The sequence below is a fragment of the Misgurnus anguillicaudatus genome, chromosome 24 (genome assembly GCF_027580225.2).
Source record: "Misgurnus anguillicaudatus chromosome 24, ASM2758022v2, whole genome shotgun sequence".
Taxonomy (NCBI): domain Eukaryota; kingdom Metazoa; phylum Chordata; class Actinopteri; order Cypriniformes; family Cobitidae; genus Misgurnus; species Misgurnus anguillicaudatus.
Window position 1 is genome coordinate 26380585 of NC_073360.2, and position 15108 is coordinate 26395692.

Consider the following 15108-nt stretch of genomic DNA (forward strand, 5'->3'; position numbering starts at 1 on the left):
ACAGAATACAGAACAAAACCATTACAATGCTTTAACCAATAGTTTGCATAAACAGTTTGTTGTTGACAAATGCTGCATCTTAATCATAAAAAGGTCTTGAAAAATCAGCAATAAATAATTTTGCAGAAATGTACTGTATGAAGTGTAAAAACAAAGATTTTCTGACTGAGGGGACACCAGAAAATGCGTGTTAAGAACAGAAAATTACAGTTGAGTATAAAAACAGCAAATTATAAAGTGATGTTGTTTATGCTGTGAGAATGAAAAGCATGGAGTTTCTTCCTTTAAAAAAACTACATTTTCTTAATGAAACAGTATAACATTTGCATGGAAAATATTTTAAAATATCTGAAATGTAGTAGTAAAAGTTTTGTAATAGCGCTACAGCATTTAAAATAAATTTTAATCAGCCTGATCTCAGCCCAAACTAATCTATACTCTTCTGCACAACCTCTTTCAAATACTAAATACTTTTATTTGTTGTTTGGGTCAACATTTAGGCCCTACACAAGTTGAACATGCACCTGTCAATGTTCTGTCATGTTGATTCAATTGCAGAAAATAACACTTTAAACACTTTTAAATAACACATTTACTCAGATGAATCGGTTCAATCCTAAGCATGCTGGGAATTTTTATTTCCAGTATCCTAGTCTCAATGTGTAGGCCTTAATTAAAAACGGTAATGAATAAAATGAGTGGATGAACCTACATTTAACTGTCACAAACTTCTTAATGATCTCAATATTTCATTTTTTAACTTTATTGTTTGTCTGTGTTAGGAATAGCATAGGTAAATAATCATCACTCAAATCATAGGGAAAGATTATGAGCGATAACTTATGCTGTGATTATCCTGGGAGTTTTCGTGCTGTTTTACGTCATGCAATTCTGAACGTTCTCTGATATAAATGATGTTGTCTGGTGATAACTAACTATAGCCACTTATGGTTCCTCTTAAAAGAAGTGTATAAACCCTCCTCTAAGTTTCTTAACCAGCTAGTCACTGGCTTAACAAAACTGGTGGATTTCAATATTAACATTTATTTTGTTTTAGAAAATGCTCAGAAATGTTAAATAATATAATGTGTTGATACTGTGAATATTGTGTACATACGGAACGCTAAAACTGGGACTTAAAGGACAATTCATCGTGTCAATGGGAAACATTACTTTTATAAAGGATTTTGTGATTTCTGGCTTTCCAGGACTTCAGTCTCGATATTACGGCATTGTTTCAGCAGTCCTGTTTTTTGTTTATGTGTGTACACTGATGGGAAATGCTGTATTTATGACATTATTTGTATTATCTAAGAGCCTTCAGAAGCCTGTATATTACTGCATTGTAAATCTTGCTGTGTGTGATGTACTCTTCAGCACCACTGCATTACCAAAGATAATCAGCAGGTATTGGTTTGAAGATGGATTCGTTTCATTTTTGGGCTGCTTTATTCAAATGTTTTTTGTGCATTATTTTGGTGCAGTCACTGCACGTCTGTTGTCAGTTATGGCTATAGATCGCTATGCAGCCATATGTTTCCCACTTCGATATCACAGCATTATGACGGACAGAAATGTTTTCATTTTAATCTTTGGCTGTTGGATTCTGGGTTTAATTGGCCCTTTGATGATGGTAATAAGAGCTTACCCGCTCCCGTACTGTGCGGGAAACACTATTGTACATTGTTACTGTGATCATATTGCCATAATAGCACTGGCATGCACTACCAGAGAAGACTATGTTCAACCTGCTTTCATTAATTCAATGATAGTGCTGCTGGGTTCACTTGCTATTATTGTTTTCTCTTACTGTGCTATCATTGTGGCCGTTCTGCGTATATCGAGCGCTCAAGGAAGACTGAAGACTTTCTCCACCTGCAGTCCACAGCTCATCATTATTGCTCTGTTTTTCCTACCCAGATGTTTTTATTATGCATCTTATTATCTTAACATAGTGTTTAATATTAACATAAAGTTTAGTGCTGATGTGCAGGTGGTCATAATTGTGCTGTATAGCCTGTTGCCACCAATGATTAACCCATTTATTTATTGTTTGAGAACAGAAGAGGTGAAAAAAATCTTACTGACTAAATTGCAAAGGACAAAAATAGGCGTTAAATCAAGGCGGCCATGATCCATCTATCTGTCAATTTTCTAGCGTTTGTGTTTGAGGGGAGTGTTTGAATTGATCTCAGACCAGAACAGGGAAACACCACAGAAAGTTTGTCAGTGTCTGCCATAATGTTTCTTTTTAATGTTGTCTATACTGTAGTAGCTTTGTGTATGTTTTTGTTTATTTAATATCAGCACATCAATATCAGCACACACATTCAGTGTAAGTCCTGTACATGTAAGAGCATTATTTTAAAATTAACTGTTAGATGATTGTTTACTTATTGTGTAATGCTTTTTAGTAAATGATAATAAACTTTAAAAAAATGGATGTAAATAAATGTGTGCAACTGCACACATTCAAAAACATACTTTTTTCTTTCTTCAAGTGTTGTGCCAAAATGCCTTTGTGAGGCCTGCTACAGTGTAACCTGTAAAAATCCTTCAGCATAATTTTTCTCTTAATGTACATTTAAAAATTATAATACTATACAAAGTACTGGACAAAATTAATTCTGAAATATGTTATTGAAAAATATGTTTTTTTTTTGTTGTTGTTTTTTTAATTATTAGAAAAGCAATTTATCTTTTTCAAAGACAGAAACTGATTAGTAGTATAATAGTTGAGGATTAACATACAGTAGCTGGGTTTAAGTGCATGTAGCATTTTATTTCTTATTGCCTTACTGTTAATATTGTTCTTATTACTGTAAAGAGGCAAAATATTACAGGTCATATCGACAAGTTAATCTTAAAATTAATCACTGAATTAAACATTTAAATATAATAGATAAGGAAATTATATTAGTTAGTATATTCTGTCCATCACTCAGTATATGGCAGTAAAATAATACAGTCTAAATTTCATGGTAAAAGGGCATAATGTGAATCTCGGTTGTGACATTTTTAATACTAAAAAAATTTAAAATACCTTAAATATTAGTCTTTTCACACTTTGTTTTTATTTTGGGCATACTTCATCTCCTGGCAAAAACAAGTTGCATATGTTTCTATTCTGTTTTTGTAATTAAAAGAAAACAACATTTAGTTTCAAATACAGCTAGACAGAAAAACTACTAGTGACACCACTAATGCATAAATCAGTCTCCATTTTCTTATATTAAAATCTGATATTAGAAATATTTTGAAATCCATTTAATTTATAAAAGTGGAAAAAAAGTGTTGTTCTACAGAAGGAAACAAAAAACATGTTTGGAAAACAAGCATTTGATTCATCATGTTAGGAATCAAAGCAGTAATTTTAGCCAAAGCCAAATTAAACACACCAACATACTTCATTAAATATAATAATAGTGGCTGTAAGGTACACCCCCGTAAGTCCAGCAATGGAAAAAGTATTCAGAACGCACAATTGAGAGATTCAAAGAAATACAATTGTTAAATTTTAGAAATACAACATTATGTTAATCTGTATACAGATTACATAATATTTGAAGCAGATCTGTATATACATGGCTCAACACAAATAATTTTTGTACTGGCCTGGTCGGGCCAGTGGTTCAGGTTTTACCTTGCCCTGCCAAAATTTTTACTAGCCCCACCAAAAATAAGATTTCAGTGTCACATATTTAAAATAATAATTTTATAAAACAAATATAATTGTTTACATATACATTATATTCATTGTTTTTTAAGCCAAATGGCAATTTTAAATATAAATTCTAATTCAGAAATTTCACAATACTCTAATCAGGGTCCATAGTTTCAGGTATATCTGGATTAACTGTGCACAGAAATGGAGAACTCATATCAAATTTTTTATAAGGGAGATTTATTAATATGCTGTGTTGATGTCTCACAATTTGCTTATAATTCTCTTCATTCAGTGGACCAGATGAAATATTGATATACTGTAGCAGGTTATTTCGTGAATGTGTGAGGGGTTAAGAGCCAAACCGAATGGGAGTACCTTAAACCGGTACTTAAAACATAAACCTCAAGAAGCGCCTGTGGCACCGTGTAACCTAAAAATTAATCTTGGCATGGAGATTGCAGATTTTCTGATGCTGTGTTAGCTTGTTCTGTGCCCAAACAACAGTTGCCACCATCCTATTGAAGCAGGTCAGCTGGCATCAGAACTGGAGAGTGTAGCCATACCGAATAAAGCTCAGGACCCATTCTGAGATGTTCGGGATGTCCTGCCAGGTGTCCCAATTTGAGATAGTGGGCAAAGAGATTTGCCGGGCTCATGTGCTTCCACTCGCTTTTGAGTGTTAAGCAATGAGTTAGGTTGCTGCTTGTGTGTGGGGGAACACAACTTTGGCCAGTCAGCGAAATGCAGACTCCAACCTTTGTCTTGGTGGGGGATGGGATTGAAAGAGACGAGGCAAAAAGTGGCTCATCACCTTAGAGTTCTTCTACAGTTCAGTTGTGTGATTGTCTCCACTGAAGAGACCCAAAGAGAAAACAGGATGCGTTGAGCAGCGTCTTTCCATCCATCGCTTTAAGGTTGTTTAGGTTGAGCCAAAGGTGGTGGTAAAGCATCACCAAAAAACCTTCTCCCAATTACCTGCACCGTCTTCCTAGTAGCCTTGGGTGCGAAGTCCATAGCCGCTCTGAGGTCTTTAAAGGCACTTAAGTCCCTATTGCCCTCATCCAAGCTCTGAAGTGTCTGGGCCTGGAAAATCTGTAGCACTGCCATAGTGTGCTTTGCTGACAAGGCTTTTTTTGGAGAAAGCATAATCCTTATCATCCAAATACGGGCTGATGGCATGGCTTGTCTCGCTGCCCAGTGAAGCAGATGATGGGCAGAAATGTACAGCCTCCTCAACTAAGGGGCACGTGCATGTAACCCTAGATTTCTGCTCCGTTGACTTTAGAAGCTCTGAGCCGTTGGCATGAGTGCAGACTTTGTGGGGTGCCACCCACACTCCAGCAACCTCCTGATGCAGGTCAGATAGAATCAAGGCTTTTGGCAGCACGAGTAAATGAGTCCTGCATGGCCATAGACAGGATACTGACTAGCTCGTCATAGATAAAGGTTCTTTGCATCGGAATGGTGCTCCAGGGACTGATCCCAGTAATGTTATGCTGCCGCCAGAGACATTGATTTGTCATTCTCCTCTGCAGCCCCATAGGAAATTAACTTCAAGGCTCCCAGGTTCTCAGCAGCAAACTGTACTGGCAAGTGAGGGGGCGGAGACTTGTGGCAAGGCGATTGCACAAGCTCACCTTCTTTCATTGGCAGTACCAGCACCAGTGGCTCGGCGGCAGCAACAGGACACTGCAAAACATCACTGAGGGTGATGTTGCACCTGGTCCTGAACTCTCACATCAGCAGGTCATCACTGCGAATCTGGCGAAAGCAGACTCTGCATGGCTGAGCCCCAAGTAAAGGATACAATGCACATGAGAATTCAGCGGGTGAATGGAATCCATGCAGGGAAAGCAAATCTGCACCATCTGACTGCCGAGAGGGACGTTCGTATGATTAGAACCTGGATTTGGCCTTCCCAAATTCAAAAGCTTCCCATAACCACATGCAGAGGTGTACATACAAAAGTTTAGTCAAATTTGTATCATTTTACAGGAAACCACTTTGAAACACATAAAACACTTTTGAAAGTACTAAACATGGATGTATGAATGTGTTGTCAGTCCTCTAATAAACACTAGAATGACATCATGTCGATGACTGACGAATTGGGAACCCCTACCAAAGCGCCATGGTAGCTGCCCCTTCCAGTGCCCTGCGTAAGCCTCCTGGACTCTTGCTCTGGAGTCGCCAGGATCGGGCCTTACGCAGAGGAGGCCGGTCACTGCTGTTCCTGCCTAACCCAACCAGTGACACTTATAAAACACTGGGAAGCGTACCATTCCGGCGGGTAAGGGAACGCTGCAGAAGCCACGGCCTTCCAAAGAGGTCCTACTGTGGAATAGACAGTATGGAATAACCGCGTAAGGTTTTACTGCATATCGAAGTCTCTGGGGTGGCTTCCAAGAGACTGCACCACACAGAGCTTGCTGAGAAGCTCTGCCAGGGAAAATGTGGCTCTGGCTATACCACAGTGTATACACACAAGGGATTCCGAGGGTTGCTGCATATGGACGTTGGGCCTAGCAAAGGCTTTCACGAATTCAACAATGAGAGGCCGGCGCCAGACGCTACGCCCATCTGACTGCAAGGGTGTAGGAAGAAGTGGTAGAGTTTACAAGATGAACTTCTGGAACTAAACTAGCGCCATAATGGTCCTGCAAGCCAACACTCGAGCTGGGTCTCTCAGTGCTTCTACCCAGTTAGGGTGAGAATATGGGAGGATACCGTCTCAACACGGAGGCTGTAGAACCTAGCAAACGTGTTGGGTGTTGCCCCACCCCCCAGCTCTACAAATGTCCATTAGCGAGGCACCATGTGCTAATGCACAGGAGGAGGCAACACCTCTGGTTGAGTGTGTTCACACTCTGAGTGGCCATGGCATACCCTACTCTTTTTATCAAAGCCAGTGCGGCCAGGAGCAAAGTTTTCATTGACAGAAATTTAAGCTGCACTAACTGCAATGGCTCGAAGGGGGCCTCCTGGAGTGCTTTAAGCACCAAGGACAGGTCCCAAGAGGGTATAGATGGAGGACGAGATGGATTTAATCTCCTCGCCCCCCTAAGGAACCTGATGACCAGGTTGTGCATATCTACCGACTTACCTGCTATGGGATCGTGGTGGGTGGAGATTGCGGCAACATACACCTTAAGGGTGGAGGGGGACAGCTGACGCTCCAACCCATGTTGCAAGAACATAAGCACGACACTGACCAAGCATTTCCTGGGGTCTTCTCCACGGGGAGAACACCAGTCAATGAACAGGTTCCACTTTAAAGCATAAGAATGTCTTATAGACGGTTGATGTACGCCATGGTCGCAGTGCTGTCTGTACGGACTAGCACGTCTTTGCCCCATAACCGGCACTTTAGGTGGCTCGGTGCAAGATGTCCTGCCAACAACTCGAGGCAATTGATGTGCCAGTGCAGCTGGAGACCCGTCCAGAACCCAGAGACTGCATGCCCGTTGTACATGGCTCCCCACCCAGTGTTTAAAGCATCTGTGAATACAACAGTATGCCTGGACACCTGTTCCAAGGGCACACCGGCACCGAAGAAACAATGGATCTGTCCACGGAGTGAAGGTACGGCCGCAAACTGATGTAACATGCACACGATGGGTGCTGTGCCACGCCCATCTCAGGACTCAGTCGTGCAGCCAATGTTGGAGCGTTCTCATATGGAGCAGTCCAAGAGGTGTTACAGCTGCCACAACTGCCATATGCCCCAGGAGCCTCTGAAATGCTTTCAGTGGAACAGCCGTTCTGTGTTTGAATAAATTCAAGCAGTTCAACATTGACTGAGCACACTCTTGTGTAAGGCGTGCTGTCTTTGTCACTGAGTCCAGTTCCTTACCGAGATAAGAAATCTGCTGCACAGGTGCAAGTTTCCTCTTCTCCCAGTTGACCCAAAGGCCCAAACGTGCGAGGTGCCTGAGCATCTTGTCCCTGTGGATGCATAACTGCTCTCAAGACTGTGCCAGTATTAGCCATTCGTCGAGGTAGTTGAGTATGCTAACGCCCTGCTCCCTCATGGGGACGAGGGCCGCCTTCGCAACCTTCGTGAAGACGCGGGGAGACAGGGACAGCCCAAAGGGGAGAACATTGTACTGATATGCTCGCCCCTCGAACGCAAAGCGCAGATGGGGTGGTCTGTGTCGGGGGAGAATCGAGACATGAAAGTACGCGTCCTTCAGGTCGATGGGGACAGACGCACTTGAAAATGCGTTTATGCGTTAGCATTTTGAACGACATCTTGAGAAGTGCTTTGTTCAGTGCATGCAGTTCCGGGATCGGTCATAACCCACCTCCTTTCTTGTGTACAATGAAGTAATGGCTGTAAAAGCCCGACCTCACGTTGCCTGGAGGGACCGTCTCTATTGCGTCCTTCGCCAGTAGGACCGCAATCTCTGCCTGCAAAACGTGAACATCTGCATGTTTCACTGCAGTGAACTGGATGTCCCTGAATCTGGGCAGGCGCCGGGCAAATTGAATCGCATAGCCAGGTCTGACTGTGCAAAGGAGCTAGCAAGATGGGCTGGGAAGGGTTAATCACGCCCCCAGACACCAAACCAGTGGGACCAATGGCACCACAGATGTACCCGGAGAGGGGCAGCTCAATGGATGGCAGGTACTCAAGTCGGGGCTCTCTGTAGATGCCCAATGTGGGGTGTGAGTGTGTGTTTTGGCACTGACCTGACTCCATATTTGGACAGATGGATCGTAAAGATACCCTGTTGAGTCCTTTGAATGAAAAATCGTGTCCACTGGCGAGAGAGGTGGATGAAGATGATACAGGTATGCAGTGTCCATCATTCTTCGAGCCCTCTATAGTCCTAGAGATGGAGGAAACTGCTCTTTTTTTAAAATTTGGGTGCCGCCAGCTGAAAATCTAGCGGCGGAACAGAAATAAACAACACAGGATTTTCCACCTGGCCCTCTTCTGGGAAAGGGAGTGGTGCAATCACAACATCCCGAAGAGCAGTCTCCGTCATCTCTAGGTCGCTCGTCTCAGGGCCGCTTCCCCTTGCGTTTACCGCCAGGTTTCACGGGAGGCTGGACAGGCTGGGCTGCCCTCCCTCACCCGGCTCCACGAAGCCACTTAGATGATGGCTGCTGCGTGGGAGCAGGGACAGACAAAGGAGGACACCCTCGGCAACGAGCTGGCTGAGACGCTGTGGCTGGTGGATGATGGGGTGCAGCAGCTTTCCGCCAGGGGAGGATGTGACGGATAGCCTCAGTATGCTTTTGGACGGCCGAAAACCTCTGAACGAAGCTCTCAACCGCATCCCCGAAGAAGCCGGCCTGGGATATTCAGGAAACGGATCTTCTTGGTGTCTCGCATATCCACCAGGCATAGCCAGAGATGACGTTCCTAGACCACCAGGGTGGACATCGCAGGGCCCAGGGACTGTGGCATAACCTTGGTCGCATGGAGCCCCAGGTCCGTCGTAGTATGCAGTTCAGGCAGAACTGCAGGGTCATGAACACCCTCATGCAGATCCTTCAGCGCCTTGGCCTGTTAGACCTGCAGTAACGCCATAGCATGGAGGGCGGAGGCAGCTTCCCCCCAAGCGCGATAAGCACTGCCAGTTAGACTGGACAAGTGCTGACAGGCCCGCGAGGGGAGCACAGACTTATGAAGGTGGCCGGACACAGTTGCATCACGACTGACCGCTGCACCGAGGGAACCGCCATGTACCCTTTAACTGTCCCCCGGAGGGTGGTGAGGGGGGAGGAGATACAAGACCAGTTTCGGGCAGTGAAAGGGGCCGTCCACAATCTCGTAAGCTCCTCATGCACTTCAAGGAAGAAAGGCACCTGGGGGGAATGATGCAGTACGAGCCGCCCCAAGAAACCAATTGTCCAGCCTTGAGGGACCAGGCTCTGGTGGCGGAAATCACTCAAGCCCGACCTCCCTGGCTGCCCGGCCGAGCATAGCCATCATTTCCGGATTGGACAGCGCCACCTGTCCCGAAGGTGGCAACGTGTCCTCATCCCTCGCCCTCCGATGTCACGACTGACATCCGGTCATCTACAAGAGACCCGAAGGACAGGGACGGTGCGCCCGTAGGTGGCCCGCCAGCTTCCCTCTGCATCTCTACAGGCTTCCTTGAGGAGTGAGGGGCCTCGGTGGGTTGCTGCCCAGCCGCAGTATTCCTCACTGTAATCCTAAGGTCGGGGCACTCCAAGCCCTGCGCAGCTCGCAAGACTGCGATGGACATGTTCCCGCAATGAGGATATGAACCATCCACGAATGCTGCCTCCGCTTGTGCGAACCCAGTGCATGTCATGCAGCGATCGTGACCATCCGTAGGTGCCAAATATCTGCCGCATCTAGAAACACACGAGTGGAAAGCCATCTTTAAAAGACGCGAACACACCCGTGAACAAAGGAAAAATGCTATCTTTAAAAAGACTCACAAACCCCCGTGAAGCTCTTTAAGTAGAAGCTACTCTTTTAGTTTGCTGAAGCTGATAGGGGTAGCTGGCCAACGCCAGAAGAGGTGAACGGCCGGTACCGCTACAGTGCTGAAACGCCAACAAAAAACAAGAAAAGCTCTCTCTCCAACTCTCAGCTGGAGCAGAAAACAACTACGCGGCTCTGAAGCGAAAAGTGAAATGCAGTTCAGCTGCTGGCTGTATTTATACTCTCCCGGTGAGGCGTGGCATATGCAAATACTGCATGCCAATGTTCATTGGCTCTCTCTGGTTACACTTGAAGCAGATTGGTCTCTCTGGCAAGCTCCCAATTCGTCTGTCATTGACGTAACGTCGTAGTGACCAACTGAAAGGAAATTGAGTCTTTATCTTGTAGATGATAAAGTTATTCTGAATCAACTGAAGGGTGGCAAATTACTTTTTTCATTTTATATATCATAACAGTACTTAGTTGTGTTTTGCACATACAATAAAAAGCAAGGAATTATTCATGCAAACAACCAAAGAAAACGTTGTAAATGGGCTCATTTTGTAGAGGAGGACCTTAGCTAAAAGATGATTTAGCATTTGTGGTTATCTGCGCTATCTGAGGCAGCTCATCCTCAAGTTTCACGTAAGTTTAAAAAAAGACAATTTCATACCTAATTATTCATTAGAAGATTGTTGGAAATGTGATGATAATAGAACAAAAATAATGATGGAAACTTATTCCTGTGAATGAGAGCTTTCATTTGATATAAGACTTGCACATGTTTGTCATATTTGAAAAATATGAAATATATGAATATTGAATAATATACAAATTCAGGGGCGGTAGTGTAAATTAAGTGTAAATAATTTTCTTACAGTAAAATATATGTCACAATGATGCATATCTGCAGAATGTAGAGATTCTAAGCTTTCAAACAGTATCACATATGGGGTTCTGGCCTGGGTCCAAGACAGACCATTAAAAATTAAGGAATATTTCATAGTAAGTCATTTTGGACCCTGTACAGGGTCTGCAGAGTTCATGGTTCCTCTTAAAACAAACATATAAGCCCTCCTATACATTTTCTAACCAGCTAGTCATTATCAAAGTTCCTTTTGTACTTTTAGAAAATGTTCAGGAATGTTAAAAAGGTGTTGATACTGTGAACTGTATATTTTGTACATACAGATATCACAGCATTATGACAGACAGAAATTTTTCATTTTAATCTTAGGCTCTTGAATTTTGAGTTTGGTGGACCCACTGATGATGATCATAAGCGCTTACCTGTTTCTTTACTGTGCAGGAAACACTATTGTACATTGTTACTGTGAACATGTTGCCATTACAACACTGGCGTGTGCTGACAGAGAAGAGTATGGTTATCCTGCTTTTACTTATGGAATGATAGTGCTGCTGGGTTCACTTGCTATTATTGTTTTCTCTTACTGTGCTATCATTGTGGCCGTTCTGCGTATATCGAGCACTCAAGGAAGACTGAAGACTTTGTCCACCTGCAGTCTTCAGCTCATTATTATTGCTCTGTTTTTCTTACCCAGATGTTTTAATTATTTGTCTAGCAATATTAACATAAAGTTCTACTGATTTGAGATTGGTCATTATAATGATGTATAGCCTCTTGCCACCAATGATTAACCCATTTATTTATTGTTTAAGAACAGATGATGTGAGAAAAGTCTTAGTGGCACAATTGCAAAGGACAAAAATAGGCGTTGAATCAAGGAGGCCATGATCCATATGTCTGGAGTTTATCTCATGACGAGACAGGAAAACACCTCAGACATTTGGCCAGTGTCTGAAATTATGTGTTTGTTTAATGTGTACAGTATACCGTTTTGTACAGTATATGTTTTTGTTAATTTAATAACAGTTTAATCAACATCAACACACACATTCAGTGTCCTGTACATGTAATAAGAGCACTAATGTTATTGTAACTGTTAGTTGCTTGTTTACTCAGTGTGTTATGATACCTTTTAATAATTTGCCCTGAAGAAATGTATTCAATTGCAGATGTATTTTATTTGTATTTTGAGAAAACTAAAGACATGACAGTATTTGCCACAATGGTATAATTTAGAGCTAACAAACTGATCATACACCAAAACAACAAGAAGGGTCATTCAAACTAGATGATAACGTTAACTATAAAAATATAATTTTCAAAATCGTTTAAACTGAAAGAGAATAGAAAGTTCACAAAACAGCTATATGACAATAAAACCACAAGAATTTTATCACTTTCGTGGCAATTTTGTTCCAACAGATGAATGATATAATATTGACAGCAAATCAAATCTTCTCAAAATTAAAGTGTTTGTGAAGTTTGAATAGGAGATAAAACTGGGGAAACTCTTTACTGAGGTCCGTAACATAAAATACCGGCTGGATGCGTTGTAATGTTTTTAGTCTACTATGTTTTTAGTTTTTAGTACTACACTGACTATGCCAGTAAAAATAATAGGCTTTAGATTTACTAGATTTATTAGATTTACTGCTAGACATACATAAAACACAGTTAAGGACATCTGCTGTAATATACATTATAATAATATATATACATAAAAAAAATAAACAGCACAGTCATTTTTAAAATGATCTTTTTAATTGGTGGTTTTTCTTCATAAGCATTTTGAAAATGATTTAAAATGTAATTGATGGGATTTAACATTGTTAAAACAACAAATGACAGAGATGTGCTGATGACTCTTGCATTGAAGAAAAAAGAAAACATAAATGCAACAATGTATATGCAAATAGGAGTTATTATATCCCAACCGTTAATGACAGTACAACATTTAATTACATTAATTCATTACATACATTTATCTATTCATTCTGTTTTAAAATAAACTGATACCAATTTACTTTTAAAAGTTCATAAAAGAAAAGTACATTTACAAGTTTTACTGAATTACAATCCGTTAAAAATCCCTTAAATTGGTACAGACCTGTTTTTAAACACTTTTCGAATTAAAATTTTTATTTCAGCTGTGTTTAAAACATAAATAATGGGATTTAACATTGGCGGAGTGGCGCATGCCAGAGTTGCGCTGATGATTCTTGCATTGGGAGAGAGAGAAGATGTTAATGCAATAAGATAAATGCAAATAATGGGAAGAAATAATGACGCCACCAACAACAGGTGAGAAACACAGGTCTTCAAAGCTTTCAAACGTCCTTCCCAAGTTGTGATTTTAGTTAAGGCAAGAAAAATGCCTAGATATGATAGCACGATAAGTATCAATGGTGCTATAAGGTATAAACCTGTGTTAAGTTTTGCTATAAATGAATTAATGCTATTGTCATTACATGCCAACCTATACACTGGTCCATGATCACAAAAAAAACTTTGTATTACATTAGATTTACACATTGAAAGTCGGCTGATAAAATACACAGTCAGGGCAATCAGAAAAGCGTTAAACGTCCATACTGCTGAACACATTAAAGACATGACAGTATTAGTCACAATATTGTGATATCTGAGTGGAAGGCAAATTGCAACAAACCGATCATATGCCAGAACAACAAGTGTGGAACATTGCATTGTACCAAAGAAGGAAACAAAAAACATGTTTGCCAAACAAGAATTATAGGAGATGTACTGTGATTCAAAAACAAACGTCTTCATCATGTTAGGAATCAAAGCATTAGTTTCACCAAAGTCAGCCAAAGCCAAATTAAACACACCAATGTACTTTGGGCTGTGCAGACTCCTATCAAAGGCTATAATGAAAAGAACTGTACAGTTCCCAATTACAGCAATAATGTAAGTGCAAAATAAGAAAATATAATAATAGTGGCTGTATGGTAAACCCGTAAGTCCAGCGATAAAAAAGTATTCAGGATGCACAATTGAGACATTCACATTGAATAAACTGGTATCATTGGCATTCATAGTAACTTTGAGTTTGATCTTCTGCCAGGGATGATAATAGAAATTACAAGAATACTTTAAAATGTACAGAAAGAAATGCATAACAGTTATTTCACACAAACATTTGTCAAATTCTAGAAATATACCTTCATGTAAATTAGAATATAAAATGCATAATATTTGAAACACAGACCTGTACAGATAAACTAAACATAAATCTAAAGAAAGCCTGAGTGACCAGTGACAGTTTGATAGTAAGCTTCTTTAAATGACTCAGCTGTGAATAAAAGCTTTTTTTCTCTCATAGCAAAGATCACTGGATATGTTTGTCACCGAATCCAAATATATATCCATTGATACGACCCTAGCGAGAGCATTCAGACAACACAATGATGTAATACTAAATGCTTTAACCAATAGTTTGCATAAACAGTTTGTTGTTGACAAATGCTGCATCTTAATCATAAAAAGGTCTTGAAAAATCAGCAATAAATAATTTTGCAAAAATGTACTGTATGAAGTGTAAAAACAAAGATTTTCTGACTTAGGGGACACCAGAAAATGCGTGTTAAGAACAGAAAATTACAGTTGAGTATAAAAACAGCAAATTACAAAGTGGTGAGAAGGAAAAGCATGGAGTTTCTTCCTTTAAAAAAACTACATTTTCTTAATGAAACAGTATAACATTTGCATGCAAAATATTTTAAAATAACTAAAATGTAGTAGTAAAAGTTTTGTAATAGTGCTACAGCATTCAACATAAATTTTAATCAGCCTGATCTCATCCCAAACTAATCTATACTCTTCTGCACAACCTCTTTCAAATACTAAATACTTTTATTTGTTGTTTGGGTCAACATTTAGGCCCTCCACAAGCTGAAGGTGCATACCTGTCAATGTTCTCATGTTGATTCAATTGCAGAAAATAACACTTTAAACACTTTTAAATAACACATTTACTCAGATGAATTGGTTCAATGCTAAGCATGCTCAAGCCTAGCCTAGTCTCAATGTGTAGGCCTTCATGAAAAATGATGACTCATCTGATACCGTATGTGCTCTATTGAGCATGTTAGACTCATCAGCCTGCTGTTTCAATGTAAATTGTTATTATAAAGCTCTTTTTTAAAG

The 15108-nt window shown here is 40.7% G+C and overlaps 2 protein-coding genes and 1 pseudogene across 2 annotated transcripts; 2 read left to right on the forward strand and 1 right to left on the reverse strand.

The window, feature by feature from the left end:
* The first annotated feature begins 1159 nt into the window (after positions 1-1159).
* LOC129438219 (olfactory receptor 2AT4) lies at positions 1160-2134 on the forward strand. Its single transcript, XM_055196856.2, has one exon. It carries the CDS (start codon positions 1160-1162, stop codon positions 2132-2134), a length of 975 nt encoding a protein of 324 aa, XP_055052831.2.
* A 6895-nt stretch (positions 2135-9029) lies between these two features.
* On the forward strand, positions 9030-11829 carry LOC129438855 (olfactory receptor 2A14-like; annotated as a pseudogene).
* Positions 11830-13032: 1203 nt separating this feature from the next.
* Positions 13033-13998, reverse strand: LOC129437349 (olfactory receptor 1M1-like). Its single transcript, XM_055195484.2, has one exon. It carries the CDS (start codon positions 13996-13998, stop codon positions 13033-13035), a length of 966 nt encoding a protein of 321 aa, XP_055051459.2.
* Between the last annotated feature and the right edge of the window lie 1110 nt (positions 13999-15108).